The sequence below is a fragment of the Poecilia reticulata genome, linkage group LG23, assembly GCF_000633615.1.
Source record: "Poecilia reticulata strain Guanapo linkage group LG23, Guppy_female_1.0+MT, whole genome shotgun sequence".
Taxonomy (NCBI): Eukaryota; Metazoa; Chordata; class Actinopteri; order Cyprinodontiformes; family Poeciliidae; genus Poecilia; species Poecilia reticulata.
This window is the reverse complement of record NC_024353.1, coordinates 3,104,376-3,129,305: the sequence shown is the minus strand read 5'-3', so window position 1 is coordinate 3,129,305 and position 24,930 is coordinate 3,104,376. Positions and strand designations below refer to the sequence as shown.

Below are 24,930 nucleotides of genomic sequence, written 5' to 3'. Positions count from 1 at the left end.
AAAATAAAATGAAACTGAAGTACTTTTGTATTTCATGCCTTACTCTTTTCTGCTAGTCTGACTTGGAAAATCACTCAATCCTGCCTACATCTACCAGGAGAGATGCCCAGCATATTTCTGCTTCTACTCCTCTGCTGACACCAGGTGGCGCCCTGCAATAACGCCCCGCAGCCACAAATCACTGCAATGCATTACTCCCCCCGTGCACCCAGAGGAAAATTAGCAATATCTTCTCGTGACATTGTCAGATGTCAGGTTGCTCCGCTAAAGCACAAAAGTGACCGCCGTTTAGTGAAAAATGTGGGGCAGAGAACAGTCTGCCTGTGCGCCTCCGGCACACAGGAATACTCCATGTGCTTGTGTTGTGTGGCAGGTGTCAGGGCTGACAGCTAGTCGGCTGCTGAGGACGATTGGCTGCAGGATCCGTCAGCTGCTGACGTCCTGCAGGGAGGTGCTGCTGGCTGTAGCTCAGTGCACAGGCAGGGTGCAGGTATTGTACGGCGGAGACAGAATAGAAGTGACTGTTTGTTTATTTGGAATACTAATAATAGCAAAGGGGTTATTATAACCGTTGGTTCATTCTTTGATCATCCAAAGTTGCGCATTTTGGAGAGTAAATCAAATTCCCGGTAGTGTTGCACGGCACTTTTTGTTTTTGCTGAATGAAATCCAGTTCAATCAGTTGGCTTCATAAGTCAGCTAATTAGTAATGGATCTTTCAGGAAGACTGTTACCTTTAACATAAAGTCACAGCTACAACGCAACAGTTTGGATCAGATTATATTAATGTGCTAAAATGGCCCAGTCAAAGTCCAACCCTAAACCTAGTCCACTTCATGTCCACAAACACATTTCCTGGAGTCTTAAATGAGATAACATTGAGTTTCTAGATATTGGCGATAGATGTTGTCCTACAAAGTATTCACTAATGGAGCTGAATGCAAATGCAGGCCACACCTTTCAGATTTTTATTCCCATTCCCAGGAGAACACACTAAAGTTTTCGCTTTCAATTTGGCAACAATCGGAACATTTAGTTTGTGAAACCCTTTCATATTAGGTCGAGTTCCTTCTTCCACCTCAACAGAAATCCTCAGCTAAGAACTTGGCAGGCATGGCCTCAGGCTCTGTCTGCTCAGACGTTTCAACACTCTCTCATCTGAGCTCTGGCTGTTCTAGAACACGCCACAATCCCAGATGCTGCAACGCTGCTCAGCTTTTCTCACAGGTGTTGTGCTACACCTGATTTTTGTTATTTTGAGCGATTGATTACTAGTTATAAAACCTAGAAGTTATGATCACGGTTGGAAAGGGAAGGAGCTGTTTGAAAATGGGTCATCGGGATGACATTCAGCAAACGTCCAGAGAGTCTGGACGTGAACCATTCTGCCGCTGAAGAGGCTTTTTTGACCATCTGATACGCTTCAAGCTGTTTAACCTTTGACCAGGCCGTCCTAAATGCTGGGTTTTTTTTCTTCTCAACCTCCATTCAAGCTCTCGTGGCCAGCTAAAGCAATGTGGATGGCATCAACTAACTCACTCGCTCTTTGGTTACCTAGCAACAGGTTGAAACTGCCTGAAAATGAAAACGTCGGCTTGAAGTTGAAGGAGAAAAGGAGCGCGAAAGTTTGGCATTATTTCAGATATTTTAAACATAAAAATCATCAATAATTATTGTCATCGACTGATATTAAAGCCTTATATTTTGATGCGTTTTTTTTAGCCGTGCCGTCCAGCCGTCCACCATAAAACCTCCTTCTCTCCTTCCTAAACACACATCCAAACCGGCGTTATTTGACTCTTAGAGCTGCTCATGTTTCCGTGTTTGCTCCGTGTAGGTGCTGGCGCTGCCCTCAGGGAAGCTTTTAGCCACTCTGCTGGGACACACCAAGACCGTGCTCCACTGCCAGTTCTGCCAGAACGGACAAACTCTCATCACCTCATCCGAGGACACCACCATCAGGGTAGGTTATGCTTCCCCCCTCCTCCTCTTTCTGGCTCTTATATTTGGTTTTGCCAACTAATTGTCTCTTCCCTCTCCCGTCCCTCACTTTTATTTCCTCTCAGTTTAATGGGACATTTGTTCTCCTTCTCTCCTAACCTGCTTCCCATTTTTCTTCCTGGATATTGATTAATTTTTCCGCCTCCATGCCGATCCCTCACCTTGACTAAAGTACCTGCAGCACTAAATCATTCATCAGCAGTGTTTGGGTCTCTGGTGTTTTTAACCTGTTTAAACTCTCCGTTGGCCTCTTCACCTCTCCATTCTTCATCCCTCCTCCTCTGTGCCTCTCAGCTCTTTATCTCCTCTTGTTCCTCTGTTGACCACTTGCAACTGCCTCTGTTTGTATATATGTGTGTGTGTATACATGAGGCTGTTCCGCTCTGTTGACCTCACCATTCATGCTCCGTTGTTTATTTTCCCCTTCGCCGTTTCTCTCTCATTCCCGCCGTCTCTCTTTTCCTCGCCATCCTTGGGTTTTGCCCGCGGACGCCGTCCACTGCAGCGCTCCGTTCAAAACACGGCGCTCTCATTTTGTATTCATCCGGCTGCCGCCTGCAGCATCGCTATTCTCAGCCCGTCCGCCGGTTATTCAGAAAATATTCAGATTCATGCCGCCTGACATGTGCTTGTGAGGAAATGGAAGCGTGTATTTAAATGGAAATGCAAACGCAAAGTGAATGTAAATGAAAGGGTTGTTGTTTGGTGATGGATTTTAACCTTCAGACCAATAAAGGAGGGGAAAAGGCAACACCGTGCAGCGGGACGTGATTGATGGTTGCCTCTATCGGCTTCCCAGTGCAGCCTCCCAGTTTCTGCTGATTTATCTGCCGGCGTCCATAATAGAGCCGATCTGGATCTGCAGGCCCAGAGTTTTCTCTCCACACATGGATTTTGTATTTACTTTCGACTTTTGGGCCTAAGATGGTAATCTAATAATCTAAGGCTAGAGTTGGAAAAATGCTTCAGTCTCCTTCATAAATATTAATTATCTGCACTCGATACGTGAGAAAGGTTTTGTTTAGAAGAGTCACAACAGTGAAAATGGTTCAGTATTAAAAAAAATATAACAAATCAGAATTATCTCCATCATTTTTACTGGTTTCTGAAGTCCAAAACAGTATGTTCAGCGAGGGTATCAATAAATATGTAAATATGATCAGATATAGTTACTGTGTGCAGTTTAGTGATGCTAATTACACTAATTATGCGATTGGTGTCCTAAAGAAGCAGATTACAAATGGGAATGTTTGTCAAAAGCAGTATTTGTGCTTTTGACAATAATACCACAAAATATCTTGATAAGCTTCAAGTTCGTGTCTCTCACCTCTACTTTGAGCTAAAAAGAACCAAAAAGCAACATCAAGTACCAGAAATAAAAGCAGGCACGATAACAACCTCTTTGTGTTTATTCAGTTTTTTGATAGATATTGTGATAATCAAACACCCTGTTTTTAAAATTTAGTAATCACTTGACAAAAGTGACTAAATCTGTCCCGATCTCAGACATTTAGATCTGATCCGAGGCAGGAGGAAGCTGCTGCTGACACAACGCTCTCCTTCTTACTCCGTGTAGGTGTGGAAGTGGAAATCAGGCGAGTGTAAAGTACTTCAGGGTCACAGGGAGCAAGTCCGATGCTTCTCTCTGCTCTCCGACTCGGCAAATGACTCGAGACTGCTCTCCTGGTCCTTTGATGGAACTGTGAAGGTGAAAGTGACACGCAGGAACGCACGTTGCCACTACATTTAACAGCAGCGTAACATCCGACCATAAATAATCTGTCCTCCTTCTGCTCGCCACCAGGTGTGGGACACTGAGAGCGGAGAGAAACTGCAGGACATCAAGGCTCATCAGGGAGCCATTCTGTCCTGTCACGTCTCGCCAGACGGATGTCTCTTTGCGACCACCTCTGCTGACAAGACCACTAAGGTTCAATACCAACAAACACACACACACACACACACGAGATAAGACGTATCTATTTCTGCCCCGGGGTGACAGCGTGACCTATTGCACATCCGCATCTTTTCTCAAAGCCCTCTGTTTTCTCAAGGGGTGTTTGCATTAATGTGTTGCTTCAAGTGAAGTCCAAGGGTAAAAAAAAGAAAAGGAGGCGGGAGACTATAGCATCAGATGGCTGCAGGCCTGGTGAGTTAGCCGCAGGTTAGTCTGTCCTTCTGCGTCCGAATGCGACTCAAGGTCCTGCTAGCCAAGCAGCCCTGCGGGTTAGCCGGCCCACCACCCTCTCTGGATGCAGCGTTTGCCAGGTTGCCGTGCAGCAACACCACTCTGCCCGACTTTGGGCTGACTTTGACTTCAAAAGCTGGGAGAGATCCACTTTTCTTCAAATTTCATTTCAGTTTTGTTTATTTATGTATAGAGTTCAATTAAAACCAACGCCATTTCACTTTACAAAGCAAACATCTCCAGTACATTTCAAATTATAGAAAGTTAAACTGCAACGTGGGGCTGAAGCAATCAGATTTATTGTGAAGAATTGATTGTTGAAATAATCGTCATCTCATTTAGTAATTGATTAGTTGCTAATTAGAATATGCAGGTTCAAAAAAGGCCATGTGCTGAAAAAAACAACACAGCCAGAGCAACAATGAAGCCAAAACTTAACAAAAAAATAACAACATTTTGCATTTAATATAAAACAAAAATGTCTTCTGTAAATATGTTCAACCCAGATCTGGTGTAGTTTTAATCTCACCTGATTCTAATACTGTAAATAAAAAAAAACATCTGTTAAGCACCTTCTGAAATCCAGTTATTAATCTGCTAATCTATAAACAACAGATTAGCCCTACATTGTATTTGTATAATCCTTAGCATACGCTAAAGGAATGCTGTGTTATTGCATTGTAGGGAATAAAATGTTTATTTTCTGATTTCAAAATAGGAATTGAGTTGTTTATTTGCATTTCTAATGAATTTCTAATATTGCATGAAAACTCTTAAGTGGTTAAATGAAAAGTCAGCAAAATGTGTCAATTTCTTTATCCAATTACTCATCCGAATAATCAATTACTAAAATAACTGCTAGTTGCAGTAACACAACATGTTCTGCGAAAGTGGCTTATTCTCCTCATGAATCACTGTCCAGCAGTGGATTATAGCTGCTGCTTCAGGGTCTTCATTTGTTATGCAATCTTTGTTTTCAACCATTTTTATTATGGCACCAAAACCAAATCCAACACGATCCTTCCACCTTGTGTTAAATAACTCAATCAGGAGCCGCTGCTACCAAGTTTCACGTGGGAATTTGGGTTTGGTTACCCGCCAGCCTGGATTCTCACAGCAGGCGTGTGTTTTTACGGATTTGGCAGCGATCGTAATTAAGGTGTGTGTGTGTTTACCGGGCTGGTCAGCAGCCAGCCACAGAGTCGGGACTTTTCTGGCTCGCAGAAACAAACGACAACACAACCACCGATGTCCCGGGTTTCCATCTGTCCCGAGGTCGAACCAGAAAGTGTTGCCTTTTAAAGTCTTTCAGAAGCATCACAGTGCTTTGTTGTGCTCTTTTCTCATCCTTTCCCCACTTTTTCCCAGGTTTTTTCTTGCACTTATCCCTGCCAAATGAAGTGCATAATTAGAGGTTGAGTTATTTATTATGTAACACAATGTGATGGTGAAGGAGGTAGAAAGAGAGCTGGCGATGGGAAAGAGATTTGAAACAAAGGAGCTGTAGCACCATAAAGCAAGTTGTGGAAGATTTATCCGGATGACGACTGTATGAGCAAACGCTGCTGTGTTTATGTGTATACAGTGCAGATGGGGCACAGTTTACCTCCTGAATCCTCTTTCTTTTGTATTTTCTTTTGCATTTTTGCGAAAGAAAAGAGTTTTAATCTCAGTTCAGGTTGTCACGAGTATGTCGAACTTTGTAACTCATTTCAGTTCTACTAAATGCATGCTTTAGGTCAAATCTGAAAGAATTATTTTCTCTGCATCATTTTGCTTTTCACCACGTTTAGTTGTGGAGCTGCGAATCCTGGCAGTGCGTCTTCACCCTGAGAGGTCACCTAGACTGCGTCCGAAGCTGCCGTTTCTCCTGGAACAGCAAACGCCTCGCTACGGGAGACGACAACGGCGAGATCAGAGTGCGTACTCTTGAAATCCAGCCATCCATTTTGCTTTAGCAGTTTGTATTGTGGTAAATTAAAGGGATTGCAGCAGGGTTTTTTTTTTTTTATCACACATTGCAGACTGAATGCAGTGACAGAGCCTCAAACCATCTAATTTCCTGCTCAGGATACAAAAAGTAATTAGAGCCGTCAACATTTATTCCCAGAAATCATCCTCTAATTACATGTCATCACTCATTTAGAGTAAGTGCTTACTAATACATCATGATTACTGCAGTGCATGCATGTGAGGAGGGATTGAGATGAAAGACAGGAGGCTGAGGCGTAAACTAGGAAGTTGAGGGAGAGCCAGAGGAGGAGGAGACGATTGCTGGTGGGAGGAGACGGAGAGAGCAAATTGGATCTTTAATGCTTTGCAGACCTGAAGTTCATGTGCAAAAAAAAGAAGAAGAAATAAAAATCACACAAAGTTATATTAAGTAGTCTAAAACAATGAGAGCTGCAGCAGAAAATGCTGCAGTGGAGAATTTAAAATGTTCACTGTTTTAAAGTGGCTCATTCAATTCAATCCAATTGCAAGAAATTCAATGAAATCTCCACTCGTTTCTGTGGCCAAAATACAGAACATATGTGATGTGTTTGTGTCAAAGATGTGCAGTGCTGTATGACTTCCTACCCTTGGCGGCATCCTGCCAAGGGATGCCGCCCTGCTGAAGGGCGGCAACTGTTTTGCGCTGAAAGATTTTTCTTCTTTCTCTGTCCAGCTAGGGGGGAGTGTGTGTCCGACACAAACTATGGTGGAACATCACAACATGCTAATGAGCCTCAAGTTTGAATCTGATTTGTAGCTTTTGGTTTTACCTGCAAGAGCTGCTTCATTTGCTTTTAATTAAATCTGGAGTGCATTTGGTCATATCTTCTGAAATGGACCAAGATTCTTTAAAACACAGTTTGAGGTTTGCAGCTCAAAGCACAAAAAGACCATTTAAATGCTCTTTTGACATTGAGAATATAAACACCTAAAGGATTAGATTCTTTAAAAAACATTTTGCAATTTGTTATGTAACTCTTAAATTTACTGACATCTGATATTGTTGAAATTAGTTCATGAAATTAAGAATGGACTTATCCAGGGCATCATGCATTTACACTGCAACAATTATACTTCTGAAAAGGATCAAGTGTGAGCACTGGTTTGGAAAAAAGTAAAGACGCAACCAATTTTCTTTAAAATGATCACAGGGTTTCCCCCAGTGTATTAAAAGCCTGGCGGGCCACCAGGCTTTACTTGTGCTCCCACCAGGCTTAGCATTGCTTGTTTTTTTTGTTGTTTTTTTTAATCTTAGCATTTTTTTAAGGCTTTATAATTGGTGTTCAGGTATTAATCTTTCAATAGCACATAATTATCAAGTGATATTTTCAAATTTCCTGTCAGCTTTAAACATTTTGTAACTCAAAAACACGGCAGACGGCTGGATGAATGATCAAACCATCGGGCTTAGCAAGTTTTCTGGGGGAAACCTCGGATCAAAATAAATTAGAAGATTTTATACACATTCATATGGTGCATCAAAACTCATAAGATGCAAACAAAAAAATAAAAAAAGATTCTTGGATACTTCCTGCATCCCTGATGTTTGATTCTCCTCACTTTAGTCGGGTTTGGTTACTGTTGATGAATGTTCTGTTAATACAGTCGTGGAAAAGTGCCATCAGGATCAATTCTCCGTTTGCCTGCAGCTTGGGATCAATGAGCTATGTAAATGCGACGCGTGCTCACATAATTGTAAACAATTGGAAAATAATTCCTCTGGCGGAGTAAAAGTGGGGAAACAATGACTAGATATCTGTGTATTTCTGATCCACGTGTTTGGAACTGGAAGAAACTGATTCCTCAGTATGTAATAAAGATGTTTTATGCTCCTTAAAACCATGAGAAGTCAACAAGAATCTCAGGATCTGACTGAAATGTCTTTTGCACTTGCTAAGTGTTTAGCTAAGTGTTTATTCATGTTGCCAATAATGGAGAGAACTGCTTGTTTTACAATAGTGGATAATGGATTTTCATCAGGTGTACGATGTATGATGGACTTTTTCCTTTTTTGCTACAGATCTGGAGTGTTAAAGATGGCTCTTTACTGAAGGTTTGTTCCCAGGAAAGTAAAGACGCCACTGATTCTGTACATGGAGGTTGGGTGACTGATCTGCACTTCTCCCCAAACAACGCCGTGCTCGTTTCTACCGGAGGCTACATCAAGGTACGCTAACGCAAACACGAGATTTATGTGGCGTTCACAGTAGAGAATGACAAAAAAACACACATTTTCCTCTTCAGAAAGTCAGGTTTCTCTCAGTTATCCTACTAAACATGTGGGCTTTAGTTAAACACAATATACCTCAGTAGGATGCACAATCATTGGGAACACTGCTGACTGGACAGATGACCAGAAAATGGTAATTGACACCCTTCACAAGGAGGGGAGGCCACAAAAGGTGGTTGCTAAAGTGCTGTATTTAACTATGTTCATAAAAGGTTGAGTGAAAGGAAAACTGCGGTAAGTGCAAACTGTGAAACCAGCAACAGGGATTAATGCAGCCTTGAGAAGAGTTTAAAGCAAAATTTGTGTTAGAACTTTGTGCAGAATACTGTGGTGCGGACATTCAAAATATTCCTAAAATACGAGGTAAAAAAACATGATTTAGAGAATCTGATGAAATATTAGCAAAAACCATTACATTTTGGACGTGTTGAATTTATCATTCGGCCGATACGACACCGACTGGATCGTTCCGAAACACGAGCTTCCGGCTTGCGTTCGAGGCGACGCTCGCAGTCACTCTGGCAGCTTGACTGGCCGCCACAGCCAAGTCAGTAAGCCTCCCAGCAGCTCACAGATAAGCCTGCGTTTATAGCAAGGACGATTATTGCTAAGGAAGGCAGAGAAATAACTAAACATCTGACACTTGGAGCTGGAGTCGGCGTAAGGGAGCAGATGGAGGAAGGCAGTCGCTGTCTGCCAATCTAGCAGGCCTTAAAATAGCACTTTAACCAAACAATAAGAAGAAAATGAGGCTGAGTTCAGCTGCTTTTCTTTTGCATCGCCACTGTAACAAAGCAGTGCATCTTTTTACAGTTCTATATCTAAAGATTGACTGCAAACATTACCTCAGTACCACCTTGTGATGTGACTAGCGCCTTTACTCTTATAGCAGATGGGGGTCACGGAGCGGCCGATCTCAGCCCGCCTCTGATTGGCTATTTGCTGAGCAGTGATGTAATCCCCCCTGGGAGAGCACTTCTGATCGATGAGGGTTTATGTTTGAAGATAACTCCTGATGCTGTGTGTGTGGGAGCTGACATGTGCTTGTGTGTGTGTGTGTGTGGGTTGATGTTTCAGCCGATAGCAGTGGATGCTGCTGCTGCTGTTTAGGCCAATCATGTCGTGATACCACCCAGAGCTGATCGCTATTGGTGAGATTAGAGACTCTGTAAATGAGCAGAACCGTAATAAATTGTTTTAGGACGCTGCTTGCATCAATTAATGCGTTTTATGGTCCCAGCACTTTATTCTAATACCAACTTTCACTGAACAGCTGGGTTCATGAAACTCTAAACACACGGACTTTATTTACAAATGGCGAGAACGAGCTTCACCTTCTTATGTGTAAAATCGACACGTTTTCATTTAATTTCAGAATCTATAACTACATTTTGATGTTCAGAAAGCTTTTGTTTTTATTCCCCATACTGAAAAACTAAACTATAGTCATTAAAATGTTGTAATTTACATAGAACACCAATTCCTTCTAATGTAAATTTATGTTTTAATTAGACCAAGATCTACTTTTATTACCACTTATTCAACACCAGGGATTTCATTTCCTCCTCACTAAAGTAGTGATCACACAGAAATGTCGCTTGAAGCAACCGCAACTTTCAATCATCCCCGTATATTTATTCAGGCTCGTCGCCGTCGTGTCTTTGGCTGGACGTGACGAGATGATGGATTATTTTGCCATATGACTTCTAGAGAAAGTCCTGCCTGTCACTGTAATTACCGCCATGGACCGTCTGCCTCTGATGATGGATAATAGAGCCGGCAGAGCACTGAGTTGGTCTTTAGTGGTCCATCTGCCTTAATGATTATTGTCGGCGTGTCTTCCTGCGCATCTCTTAAGGGAGTCAACAAATGTCTCTCCTATCTAATGCACTTGTAAAACGAGATTAAAAGTGTCTCCCAGACGTCAAATCTTCATTTCTCGAATGTCATTGTGGTCAAAGGGACATTTTAATTGTGTATAAAACCAGTTCATAGAAGAATTTTTCATTTCTAATTATTGTTCTGTTAATCTTGGAAGAAAGATCTGAATGCCTTGTGAGGATATTTCATCAAGATGCAATATCTTGATTGATAATATTCCTCACCTAATAGTTTACTAAATTATCTTTGTATCACCATAACATTGTTTATACTATCAAAAAGACACAGATATAAACTGCTAAGCTGTATAAATCCAGATCATGTGCATCTCCACAGGGTTGACACTTGCACATCATCTCTTGTTGACTGTTGTTCCTGGAAGAGAGTTTCCGTTTTAATGCCGACAAAGCGGAGAGGCTGCTTGTCTTTTCAGATTCAGCGGAGAGTTTTCAGCTTTCAGATCTTCTCTGATCTCGGCTCTGTTCACCAGACGTTTCCCGCGGAGCGGCTCGGTGCGTAGCGGCCGCTGCTGAGCAGGGCGACGTTGTTATTGGTCTGACAGAAGCCGGAGAAGTGACAGCAGGTGACGCCTCTCCGAGCCGGCGCTCGGATTGACGCAACGCCGATCCCCTCGGCGTCGAGAGTTCTTGTTTGTGTCTGTTTGTCTCTTTGTTTGCTTTTTAACTCGGCGCTGTCGGCGTTTCTGCCTTAATCATTTCTCAAGCAGCTTTTTTTTTCTTTTTTACTCGTTTCGGCCCTCCTTGTTCTCACTGTATGCTTCATGACTCCCCCCTTGTTTGTATGCTTGGTTGACTTGTATTAGTGTAATTAAAAGCAGCGGGCCATTGTGTGGGAGTATATGCATGTCTAATTCCCCGTTGTGAGAAGGTACCGGAGTAGAGAGTTTAATTAAGCTCTTTTCATGCATCTTATCGAGAGTGTGGCTCTTTATGTAACAAGAATCTTGGGTGTTTTGGTCCATCTGGTTGCAAAACAGACGGCTGATGTAGCTGTGTGGTCCGCTCCTTTGAGAGGACTCCTAACTGGTTCTCTGGCCTCTTTCTGCTCCAGGGTCCTTCCTCACACTCGGCCGTGACAAACACACACACACATGCGCGTACATGCACGCTCTCTAACTGACGAGACAATCCGTCACAGTGTCGCTTTCCAAGAGGTAGCAGGTGTGAAAAGGCTTGTCGTGATTGCAGGCACACACTCTTACCCAGAAGCCCAGATTAATTCACACCATCATCTTGCAGCAACAACAACAAAAAAAAACAACAAAAAAACAAAAGTGTCTTTTTAAATCTTGACACATATTTTTTGTAACCATGACAGATTTTACCAATAGAGGAGGTAAGGGAACATTGTATTCACCAGCTTCTGTTGTGCAATTCTTTTTATTTTTATGTGTAAAAGCAAATCATTTTTCCATTTGATGATTGTGCACTACATTGTACACATAATATCCCACTAAAATTCACGAAGATGTGTTTGTAGCGTCCTAAAAATGTTGAAACCCCCCCTGAGATATACTTTTCGCCAATACTGTGGTGCAGGATTCCCATAAAGGTTTGGTTTTCCAGGCTTGTTGTAGCTCAAACAGGTTCATATAGAGTTTGTCTACGACGCATACACATTTCCAGAGGGTGTGTACCAAGATGCAGTGCTGTGTTTAAGATGACTGGTCTCCCCTGTCATCTCTGTTGACAGACTTCGGCTATCAGAGTCCCATGTGAAAGAGGAGTTAGAGAAAACCATAATACTGCCTTATCTTGGCTTTTAATACTTTTTCTCACATTCATTCTGTTTTTCCCCCTCAAAACCTTTTCTTCCTGTTTTCCTCCAAAGGTATCTCACCGTTTCACACCTTCATTTCATTTTTTTTCTGTCATTTCCGTTGTTTATCGACTTTTGTGACCTTCCTGCTTTTCCCTGCTGCACCTTAGAGACTTCTTGGATTTTTCCGCTCTCAGTGCCTTGAGGTTTCTTTTGTGATTGTGTTTTTAACACGGACTGCGGTACAGGTCCGAGTCTCTTTATGCGCTCTCTGCCTGAGCCGCCGTCATTAACCGTGTCCTTATGAGACCTCTGCGGCGGCCATTGAAGTGTTACAGCCCATCGCTCTAAGGAGGACTCAAAGAAACGTGTGGTTGCAGGGAAATGAGATGAAATAAACGAGTGAAGGTTGTTCTGACCTTCCCTCGAGAGAAAGCTGATGGATGAAGAACCTGTCAGAACGTAGGAAAGGGTTGCGTAGCAGCAGAAAGGGAAAGGAAATGCAGTCGCTTTAATGTGTACTGTCAAGGCTAATCTATCCTGCAAGCTGAAGGAAACAACCTTTTTGCAAAGCAGGGTGTTCTTTTGTAACCCTGTTTGTTTTTCTGAGATCATACTTATGACTGGTTAAACACAGAGTAGCAGTCACATAATTTAGTCCAGAATTTAAATAGAAAAGTATAAGAAATGACTCCATTGGTCTCCCGGTATATCCAACAATAGATGAAATTGTTTTCTAAGATAATAAAATTCGCAGATAATTCAATGGTTATTGATGGGCTCGCTCAATGTTGACTTATCTTTCTTTCCCTTTGGGATCGGTTTGCGGATCTTAACTTTGACAAATGTGTTCACATTAAGACTGGTGGGCTGAATACCAAACCCAGCTTAACGGACTGCAGATCGTCTGACTAAATTGGTTCTGTAGTTTCAAACCAACAGCACCACCACAAAGCCACCGCCGGCTTCCTGTTTCTACAAATCCAGCTCCTGCTCTCCAGGCCTCTACAACAAACAAGCTACAATAAAAGCCTAAAAATATAACGCCTTGTCAACAGTCTATAAATATAATCAGGCATGACTTTTTATTAATACCTTCAAACCTTTGATTGGAAGTCGTCTCACTTTCTTGCCTTCTCGTTGTGTTATTCTTAGACTATAGCGACAGTTTATTGTTGAGGCTCATTTTCTCTCTGTCACACTGGAGTACAGTGAGTCTTTGGGTTGTTTAGGAGCCAAAATGAAAGCCGTGTTTGATATTAAAAAGCTATCCACCCTGTAGCTTTCAATTCAGTCCCTCCTTTCGTAAGTGACACATTTTGATGACTGCTGTCTTCTGACAGGACAGATATTTAAATGAGACATTGTTAACGGGCTGCAGTGTTGGCTTAGGCAGCAGTCGGAGTTTTGATTTCCATCACACTGTTCTAGAAACGAACATCCCGCTGTGCAGCTCCAATGTAGAGGCAGACCTGCCTCTAAAAATACCTTCACACACACTCTGAAGAGTCAAACAACCCCATCTGCCTTGTTTCATCTTATTTCCTTCTATTTCAACTTTCTGCTTTTCATTATTACAAGATATCATGTAGTTTAAGCGAGCTCTCTGTTCATCACCCAGATGTTTGCTGCTTGACCTGACTCCGCTTTGGCGTTTGCTTCTGCAAAACAGGAAAAAAAAAAAAAAGATGGGGTTTTTGCTCAGAGTGAATATGGCCTGGATTTATTCGTCTTGGGGAATAAACACAAGCTGGTGAAATATTAATCTGCCAGTTGTTTTTCCCGCATTGCTCATTAAGCCAGGGTTAATTGTCTTTCTGGCTGCTAAGGGGGGGGAAAAAATGGTCTCTCTGGATGAGCAAATCACACCAAAATAAAACTGGAGAGTGGAGATAGAGCTGCAGATTATTCAGACGAAAAGATTCAGTAAGATGGTGTGTGTTTCCTTAAATGAGTGGATTAATTAACTCACCCAACTTCAATCATTCTGTGTAGTTTGTCTTTTTTTATTTCAAGCTCCTTTTCCCCTCTATTCAAATAAATAAAAAGTTGTTTTATAGCTGAAGGATTTTGACTACAGGCCACTCAATTTAACACACATCCTCTTTTTATTGCTGAGCTCTTTATGTTAGAAATGGAGCAGTGCTCTCCAAAATTCAGGTCTCCCTTGATAAAGATATGTTTCAATGCTTTTCTTTCCCTCTTTGTGGCTTTGCCTTCCTTCTTCCTTCCTAACTTGTGCTTTATTCTTTTGTTCCTTTCCTTCCTCACATCCTAATTAAGAACCCCTAACCCTAAACCCTAACCCTAACTTGATAGCAGGGAAAAACCGTAATCTGTGGGCCAGGAAGCCCGCAACCAGAGCCTTGTGGGGATCTTGCCCAGCCTGGATTACTATTTTCCGTGTGCGTCCGAAGGTGAGGGGTGCAGGTCTCCACCTCAAGATAAACTACCACCTATTGTGAATGAATTAATAAAGACAATGACATTAAAAAATTATTAAGACCATATAAAGAAAAATATAATTTATCAAAAGAAGAAGTCAAAGCAATCAGAGAATTAAATATTAATAAACATATAATTATAAAACCAGCGGATAAAGGAAGTATTGTAGTAATTTTAAGTAGAGCGCAAGTAGAGACAATTACATGATACAACTTGTTATAAAAAACTTGAACAACCCATATATTTAAAAACGGTTCCTTTAATACACCAAATTTCTAGAAAAATTACATAAGGAAAAATTCATTAATGCTAGACAGAAAAATACACTCAAGGGAGAAACAACACCAAAACCAAGACGATTTTATATTTTGCCAAAAATACATAAGGATCCACAGAAATGGACAATACCACACTGACTACGACCAGGACGGCCAATAATTTCAGATTGTGGGAGCGAATCATACCAAACGGCAGAATTTATTGACTATTTTTTGAATCCTCTTTCCATAAAACATCCATCATATATTAAAGATGCATATCATTTTATAAATATAATTAAAAATCTTAAAATTCCCAAAAATTCATTTTTATTTCTCAATGGACATTGACAGTCTATATATGAATATAGATATTGAGGCAGGTATGACCTGCATAAAAAACATACTAAAACAATACCCAGACCCTGAAAGACCAGACAAAGCAATTTTGGAATTATTGGAAATTAATCTAAAAAGGAATGATTTTGAATTTAATGAATATATTTTACAAATTAAAGGAACAGCAATGGGCAACAAATATGCTCCAGCCTACGCCAATATTTTTATGGCAAATTGGGAACGAGAGGTACTCTAAAAATGTTTGAAAAACCCTTCGACCATTTGAGATATCTGGATGATATCTGGGGAATTTGGACTTTTGATTTGACCGAATTTGAGGAATTTGTTAAAATTTTAAATACACATGATCCTTCAATTACATTGAAACACGTGATTAGTGAAAAATTAATAAACTTTCTGGACACAACAATTTATAAAGGGGAGAATTTCAGGACAACCCAAAAATTGGATATAAAAGTTTTTTTTTAAAGAGACAGACACTCATGCACTCTTACATAAAAATAGCTTTCATCCAAAACACACATTTAAAGGTTTGGTAAGATCACAGTTAATCAGATTCCAAAAAATTTGTACTAAACATGAAGATTTCATGATGGCGGTTAAAATACTTTTTAAATCACGAAGGAACAGAGGTTACTCTAGAACCTTTTTAAGGAACTGTTTTAAAACATTTAATGAAAAAGGATTTAATACACAAAAACAAATCATTCCAATTATTACACAATATTCAACAATAAATAAAAAACTTAAATTATTTCTTAAAAATAACAAAAAACTAATTGAGGAACGAGAATTATTAAAAGAATTTAAGGTTATTTCTGCATATATGAGAAGTAAACATTTAAACAGTGGTGGAGAAAGTACTCAAAAAATTTACTTAAGTAAAAGTACAAATACCCAGACAAAAATGTACTCAAGTAAATGTAAAACTACCACATTAACATTTGTACTTAAGTAAAAGTAAAAAAAGTACTGGCTTTTAAAAATATTTAAGTATTAAAAGTAAAAGTACTTGTTGAATAATACCTAATCCCTAATACAATATCATTAAGTGAACCGATCATGTTTAATTTTAATACATTAGAAATGTGCCATTTTAATTAACAATGCCACAGATAAAGCATGTTTTTATTGTGTTTACTCTATGTAACATAGTTTAGACTAAGATATGTGATTCTATGCATCATAATTTCAGGGATGGAAACATCTTGTCTCCTGTCCTAACATAACATGAACTTCACTTTTTTTGCCACTAGTGGCATTTATTTTTAAAGAAATACAACAGAAAGGGGATGGAAAGAAGGTGAGTGGGAGAGGACAGGCAACCAAGGAGCCAGTAGCAGAGTTGTAGTCAAGACCACCTACCCAAGACCAAGTCAAGACCAGCACCCCATGCTACCTGACACAAAAAATAATTTTTTACCTATCAAAGTTGCTTCTCAAATTGATCTGAAAGATTCACATTCCCATAAAACACCTAGATATTAAATATTAAGAGCTGAAATAAATTTAATCAGTAAAGATCTGTTCAGTAGAATCGGATTGTTCCTTCATGTGATATCAATGCAGACTTTGGTCACAGCGTTGTCCCATATATGCGACACCTCAGTCAACACCTCCACACAATAATTCAGCGCATGAATGACAACTTTTTTTAATTGCAGATGCAACATGTCTCTCTGTACAGCTAGCTTTGCTAGTATCACGTCCACATAGCTTACCTTTCTTTAAGCTTTCCTTCCAAGTGAYGCTAAAAGTTGGGCGAAGTCCCCACCATCTGTGAAAGCGAAGCATGTCGCCATATCTTATGATTTATGCAGCATATTACTGACGATTAGACAGACATCTTCTCCCGCCCAGACGAAACCACAGCGCATGTCTGGAGCACCGCGTGCATAAAGGGGGAGGCGATGGGTGACAACAGACACCAAGTCACGTTATTGCTCAGATTTTACGGCGCCACTTTAAGTCCCTGAACTTCACATTTTAACGGACAAAAAGCGCAACGCGACTTGGATGTAACAAGTAACGCSACASTTTTGTAGAAATGTAGTGAAGTAGAAAGTACAGATACTTACTGTAAAATGTAATGGAGTAAAAGTAGAAAGTATCCATGATTAAATCTACTTAAGTAAAGATACACGAAAATTGTACTAGTAAGAGCTAAACTTCAACCAATACAACAAACAAAACAGAAAATCCTAAAAGGCATATTTAAAAATAGAAATTTTGTAAAAAATCAAAAGGATAATAATATTTAAAATTAATCAGAAATTCAATCCCCAATCAAAAAATTGCGTGTACATAATAATTTGTTCAAAATGTGCAAAACAATATATTGGAGAAACGAAAAATACATTAGCAACACGAATTTGGCAGCACAAATATAATATTACACATAGAAAAGAAACAGACGGAATTGGTCGAACATTTTATTAATCATAATTGGGATTCACTCACAATTTCAGGACTTCAAAGCAACATATAGAAAGAAAAAAATGGGAAAGACGTTGCATATTTTGGTTAAACACGCGAAGCCCGAACGGTTTAAACAAAAAATAAAAACATAAAAGACTAACTTTCTTTGTCTAATTTTAACTTTTCTCTTTTATTAGCCTAAACCTTGATTTCTACCTAATCCTAACCTCCACCTTTTTTTTATAACCTGACCTTTGACCTTTCCCTAATCCTAACCATTTCTTTCCCCTTATCAACTTAAACCTAATCTTTCTAACCTTATCCTTACTCCTAGTTTTTATTCTTTTTTATATGTATTATTTTATTTCATAAAATTAAAATCTTAATTAAAACATTTTTTTTTAGAGCAACCACATTAAAAGAACAATAACAATAATAAATAGATACAAAACTTTGGTTAAAGTTTCAGTAGAACACGAAGAGGAACGTAGGGGGAGGAGCCTCAAAGGGGAGGAGAGCATAAATAGAAGAGAGCCCTTCTCCCTCACTCATTCAGAGCACTGCAGTTGAAGCCAGAGCATTGGACAGATAAAAACAATAATTTTGTGCCTAGCGCCTAAAAAGACTGAAAACAGTCGAAACGTTGCGCGGATTAGGCACAAATTTCACTTAATACATTTTCTTAATAAAAATATTTCATTTGTTTTCATTCATTTTATTTTTTTATTTTTTATTTCATTTTTCACTTCCAAAAAAAGTCATAAAAATACATAAAAAATAACAACACAAAAAATATAAAAAATAAATATATCAATATATTAATAATTCATATAAACTAACTAAAAAATACATTTATTGATGTAATAAATTGAAGTAATAAAACTGACCGGGGACAACAAAAAGACGTGGCCAGAGGAGGACTGGCAAGTGCAAGGATATGGGGAAAGACTGAGAGAACGTTGCCCAACACACAACACATGGGAGGGTGGAACTTGGGGGAGGAAGGACCGAGCAGCTCCCGTCTTCGGGCAGTCTCGAACCTTTATCCCTAACCCTAACTTGATAGCAGGGAAAAACCATAATCCGTGGGCCACGAAGCCCGCAAGAGCCTTGTGGGGATCTTTCCCAGCCTGGATTACCATTTCCCGTGCGCGTCCGAAGATGAGGGGTGCAGGGAAACTGTTCCTGGTCGAAAGCTCATCTGCAAACGTCTCCAGATTTGTGCTGCCAGGTGCTTTCTCTGCCTTGAGAAAACTGTATGGTATGTCAGTGTTTCTTCTGTAAACGTCGCAGAGGAGCGAGTGAACACACCGAGAATAGAAGGGACTGCCTCCAGCACCTGGCAGACTGAGAAGATCCGTCCGTCTCGAGCGCATCCCGTGTCCAATGGTGCAGAGGGGTTGGCACCTCACCAGCACTTGCACCGGAGTGGGGGGCCAACCTGATAAAGCCCCTCCTGTGTGTCAGGCTCTTCGGGTTGGCCGTGCTGGTGCCGAGGCTGATACTCAGCTGGAAGTCGAGTTGCGCAAGTGGATGCCCATAGAACATCTCCTCTAAGGCAAGTTCATACTGGTATGACTTCCAGCAGGCATCATACCTCGCCACCCCCTCTGAGCTGGAGTACAATTCCTCCAATTCTTTAACAAAAAACTCCAAGACATTCCTTGGAGTATCCATGAGCCCACACGGTCACTCTCACACCGTCACGGAACGGGATGACGAGAGCGTTGTCCACAAAGAGCATTTTAAGTGCTGATGAGCAAAAGAATCTCTTTGGGACAAGCTTGCCGGGAAGCCCACCCTCAAACCTGCGGACCTGCTCTAACTTTAGGCCGAGCTTTAGCTTCATCTTCTGCCCAAACCGGGTCAAATACAGGCGAGGACACAGGAGGTAGCTCTCGCCTGTATTTGCCATGGCTTGTCCAACAAGTCAAGGATAAAAAACTGGTCCTGCCTCAGAACGTGATTTTTACTGGTGTCAGAGGACACCTGCTTCATCACTGTTGGCTGTGACTTGTCTTTCCTCGGAAGTGCCTTATAAGGAGTTTCTTAAACTCGGAAGGCTGTTGTAGTGAACATTTCACATGCATAAATGTGGAAGATGTTCTTCTTTAACAGTCTTGAGTCAGGGTCCTTAAGGCACTTTGGGGTGTAGATGATGGACAGATAGTATCCACCATCTACATGCCCAATTGTGTACCCGCAGCTGTTCTTCAGAGCAGTAAGACCAGCTGGGGTACACTGGCTCAGGTCCATATGCTTCTTTATGAAGACATAACTGTCCTGAAGCATGTGGACCTGAAGACTGGGCAGAAGCAGGTAGTGTATTTGAGACTGGAGGGCCGTGGCACGCTCCAGCTCCACTACCAGTCCATCTATCTCATAACGGAACTTGAGGCAGCGCTCCGGCTCGCTGACATAGGTGGAGTGAAACAACAGGGACAGGTCAGTCTAGAGGAAGGCTGACACTGAAAGGAATTGGGACACTGAATTACTCAGAGTTTCAGTGTTCAGTGTCCCAACTTCAAAAATGTCACTCACGTACGTTCTTCACTGATGTAAATAAGAGTAAGTTAACACTTACTCTTATGTTGTGTGATGTTCTGTTGTGTATGTAGTAATGTGCAACGTATTTTGTAATGTTATGTATTGTGATGTTGACTGGTGGACAGCTAAATGTGAAATGACGTGAAGGTAAGTGTATTTCAAATTTTGAATGTGTAAATGCAATTTAGAATGTGTAATGTAGCTTGTAATAATGTTATGTTAATTTTACTATGTATGCTGTAGTGCTATTTAATGTAAAATGTTGTTTGCTATGGTATCTTATATATTACTAAGTGTTGGCAGAGTGATGTTATGGAGATGTTCACTTGTGACGAGCAAAATCACAAATGACATGGAGATAAGTGAAACTTGACTTTTTAAGTCATTGGGGCCTGCCAAAGCAATGGATAGAAGGGACCTATTACTCTATATTACTATATATTCCTACTTATTAATTTGGTGTTAAGAGAGAAGCGTTTTTTTTCTGGTAACGAACTGCCACAAAGTATGAATCAGATTTTTACTTTCGAATATCTGTTTTATAATATATTCACCACCAATGACAAAAAACATTTGAACTTTTCTGCCAAATTCACCAACTGCACAATTTTTGTTAAGTAGTAAGTAGTATAAGATGAGTAGTATTTCAAAAGAGCAGAAGAAATCGTATGTTTTTTGAACAATAACAACATTTGTTGTCAATCTGTTGCTAAGAGATGAGCGCGCTTTCAGGTAACGAAGGGCCACGAAGTGAACATCTGATTTTTACTTTTGCAACCTTTACCAACTGTAAATTTCTTGTGTCTTAGCAGATAAGCAGGATTTCAAAATAGCTTATGTTTTATAAACAATAATTAATTTGGTGTTAAGAGATGAGTGGTTTTTTTTCTGGTAACGAACTGCCACGAAGTATAAATCAGATTTTTATTTTGGTCTCTGTTTTATAACACATATTTACCACCAATGACAAAAAAAAAAAGACATCTTCACTTTTCTGCCAAATTTACCAACATTACAATTCTTAAGTAGTATAAGGGTGCATTCACACTGCAGCCTGAAGTGACCCAATTCCGATTTTTGTGACGTAATGCGACCTGTATCTGATCTTTTCATGGCAGTGTGAACAGCACAGGTCGGATTCTTTTTCGAATGTGACCCATATTTGATACGTATCCGATTCAAATGCGACCTAACGTTCAGGTCGCATTCATCCGAACTGAACGCCACTGTTTCTCAACAAAACTCACTATTCTGCGTCCTGATACACGTAATCGGGAAGAAGGACAACAAACATGACGGACAATATGAGGATTAAGTTAATATGCTGCTCCGGCCGGACAACAWCTTCAAATGTGTAAGCTAAGCTCCACCGTTAGCCTCCATGTTTACTTCCGCAAACACTGAGCACTTCTTCTTTTTATGGCAGTTCGCAGATCACTGAGAACGCTGACGCTATTGCGCCCTCTACTGTGCATGCGGGACACTTTCAGGTCGTTTCCCCGTTCAGACTGCAGAACGCATACAGGTCGCATTTACTGGCAGTGTGAACGGCCCCGGCAAAAAAATCTGAACTGCCAAAAAATCGGAATTGGGTCACTTCAGGCTACAGTGTGATGCATAGTATTTCAAAAGAGCACAAGGAATTTTATGTTTTTTGAACAATAACAATATTTGTTGTTAATCTGTTGCTAAGAGATGAGCGCGCTTTTCTGGTAACGAAGTGCCATGAAGTAAACATCTGATTTTTACTTTGGAGATATTTGCGTGTGTAGTAATTTTTTTTTTAATGCCATCTCCAGGTTTTATTATTCTTACTGTTCACTTTAAAAAAATATGCTGACTTTTGAATTTTCTAAATTTTACATTCCTTACTCCTCCATTTTCCTGCATTCTTCCTCTGCTGGAAATCCCTATAAAAAGGGGATGAAGTCCCATAACGTGTCGAGGAGAAACGTTCAATGGATTGACTGCCATTAATATTTCAGCAGATGAAACCTTGGATGAATAATTTAGCTTAGAGTCCCACTTTGTCCCTCAGCTATAGAATCTTGACCTGGTCGCAAAGAATATTTACGAATTTTTCACTTTTTCTTGATAAAATCCCCTGATCATGCTCTCTTCTTATGTTAATCTTCCTCTCCAGGCTTTTTCCATTGTTGTGAATTGATTTTTTTTTTTTTTTTTTTTTTTTTTTACATAGAAACTGTACCTACTCCCTTTGGACTATATGTAGTTGGGCTATTTATGTAAGAGGAAGATGGATTGCCTCTCTGCAACACTGTGAAGGACCCAACCATGCTTTCACTCACACATAAGCATTATTCTGATCTTTGCAAACACACACAAGGCTGTTTAGTTGCTTTTTTTCTCTTTCTTTGTTATGTAAGCTGTGTTCACTCTCCCTCATGTAGCCTGAATAAGCAGCTCTATTTAGCTCTTAGCACCCAACGCCGAATGCCTGTTGGATCGGTTCTGGTGTTGCTCCGCTTGCCTGAATGCTGCGTTATGATTGTGGCCATTTAATTTGCCAGGAAAAACTCAAATGTATTCACTAAAAAAGGAAAACAAGCTAGTGGGGAAAAAAATCCTAAGCATTTCTAGATATAAAAAGTACAAGTTCCAGCATATTGCATATGGAAAAATAGACTTTGAAAAATACGAGAAATTAATTTATTGCGATAAACGATAATATTGTTGCTTTCAGACCATTTTCAACTAATACAATGGTAATGGCATACAACACTGCAAGAACGCTTTCTCAAAGATTAATCAACTTTAAATTTTAATGAGCATTTAAACACTGGAAGTGGAAGACATTTGACATTTTCAGAATAAATAAAGAAAACAACAGAAACAACAAATAAAATAAATTATGAAGTCTGTAAATAAAATTATCTTAAAAAAAGGGATACTTGAGATCAAAGCGCCAAACGGAATATTTTTTATCACTGTTTTTGGTGAAAAGAGAAAAAATAAAAGCGATAAATCAAGCAAATGAAAATGATTGAGTTTTTTATTTATTTATCGTGCGATTAATTGATTTATTGTTTATTGAGACAATCCTAGATTTTTAACACAACTTAAGCTAGAAGTGTAGAAATATATACACTTCTATATACTATTAAATAATTTTACCCACAAATTTAAAACCAAGATATAATAGCATAAAATCTGGTAACACATTTGCAGTTTCCAACTTTTCCACTTGATGTTGCTTAATCCTTAACTTTGCATTAAATCAGGCTTCTCTTTGTACATTTTTGATGAGTGGACAATTACAGATGTAACAGTATTAACATTAATCAAAGTTCACCCATGCATGCCCATGGTTACTTTAATTAATTAAAAAGCTGTCTGCTGAGTCTAAAGCTGTCTTCGTAATTAAAACGGGTGCCTGTCCAGTATATTAATGATTAATCATCTGTAATCATTACAAATTATTTCAAAACGTCATACCAGATTGCATCCGAGCAGCAGAATTAGCTAGAGCTGTCCAAGCAGGACTTTGGTTACTTCCTGCTGCCTCAGCAAACAATAAAACTTGATAAATTTCAGAAAATGCACACCGTGTTCTCACACTGCGCAGTCATTTAGCATCTACTTGCATCACTAAGTCCCATAAATCAATTGCCTCGCAGAGACGGTGTTGATATCAGCCATCTGTTGTGGGGTATGGGTAATGTTGCACACAATCACAAAGGGCCCCTGTGTGTTTCTGTGAGACTCCAGAAAGTGTGAGGATTCCCACAGGGTTGGCAAAAACGTGGAGTTGAACTGCTTTCTTATTATAAGTGTGTTCGAAATCAAAAAGTAGTTAAAAAAAACGAGCCTTCCCCAAACTTTTTCTCTGTATAAACAGAGAAAAAGTTTCGTCTTTGTTCGTCTTTTGTTCATCCGTCTGTCCATTTAATGCGTTTAGCCACCGCCTGCCCTTCGACCCTCTCCCTTCCAGTTTACGTGTTTACAAAATGGCTGCAGTAGATACTTTGCAAATATTTGAATTTGAGTTAAAAACCATTGTCCGCTCTAGATTTTTTTCAAACCTTCTGTTGTTTTAACTTTTCGTTGTCTTTAAGAAGTCCTTCAAATACAAACTTATAAAAATGCACGTCGCCTTCTGAAGTCTCATCATCGCCCCGACGTGTTAATTATTCTGAATTGTGATTTTTCTTGTAATAAAACCGGGCCCGCTCTGAAAATAACCAGATTTTCACACGTCTTCTCTTCTCTTCCACTATCTTGCCACTCGACTCATTTAATTTTTTTTTTTAATCTCTGCTTTTATTATTTCTTATTACGGGTGTCGTGTGTCTGCGAAGATGCATGTGTGTTTTTACTGCAGAATCTCAGCTCTGTTCCTTTGTTTGAGCTACATCTGGCAGCTCTCTGATCTTAACTCTCATGGAGATGCTACTGTATCTTCAAATGTTAGCTTTTCCTTCATCATCTCTCCTTCCATTCACACATCTATTCTTGTCATCAGAAACTCCAGATTTCATCTCCTGCATAATGAGTTGTTGCCGTGAATGTAATAAAAAACTTGCTGGAGGCTTTCGCCATGTTCCAGTTGACATGTCTGCTTCATAACACTACAGACCACACAGAAAACATAATCAGATAATGTTACTAAATTCATGATGGCTTCCAGTTTTACATCCACACTTAACCATTGCAAGTCACAAGTTTTAACACCTTCAAGAAGTTAAAGAACCCACATGTAGACTTCACTCAAACACTTTCTTAAAATATGTTTTTGACAAATTCTTCTCCCAGAGTACGCAAAATGCATACATTTGAACTTTATTTGAAGGCATAATTTAGGTGCATGG

General features: G+C 39.8%; 1 protein-coding gene across 3 annotated transcripts in view; it reads left to right on the top strand.

The window, feature by feature from the left end:
• The window catches only part of apaf1 (apoptotic peptidase activating factor 1), a 39,617-nt gene that overhangs the window by 11,196 nt on the left and 3,491 nt on the right, over positions 1-24,930 (top strand). For 2 of the 3 annotated variants that reach the window (XM_008400563.2, XM_008400562.2), the window contains exons 22-26: positions 1,838-1,963; positions 3,578-3,709; positions 3,806-3,931; positions 5,983-6,108; positions 8,205-8,351. In XM_008400563.2, coding sequence (XP_008398785.1) covers positions 1,838-1,963; positions 3,578-3,709; positions 3,806-3,931; positions 5,983-6,108; positions 8,205-8,351 — 657 coding nt within the window. Of the gene's footprint in view, positions 1-1,837; positions 1,964-3,577; positions 3,710-3,805; positions 3,932-5,982; positions 6,109-6,213; positions 6,270-8,204; positions 8,352-24,930 lie in introns of those variants that run through there. The other variant, XM_008400564.2, reaches the window with a different exon arrangement.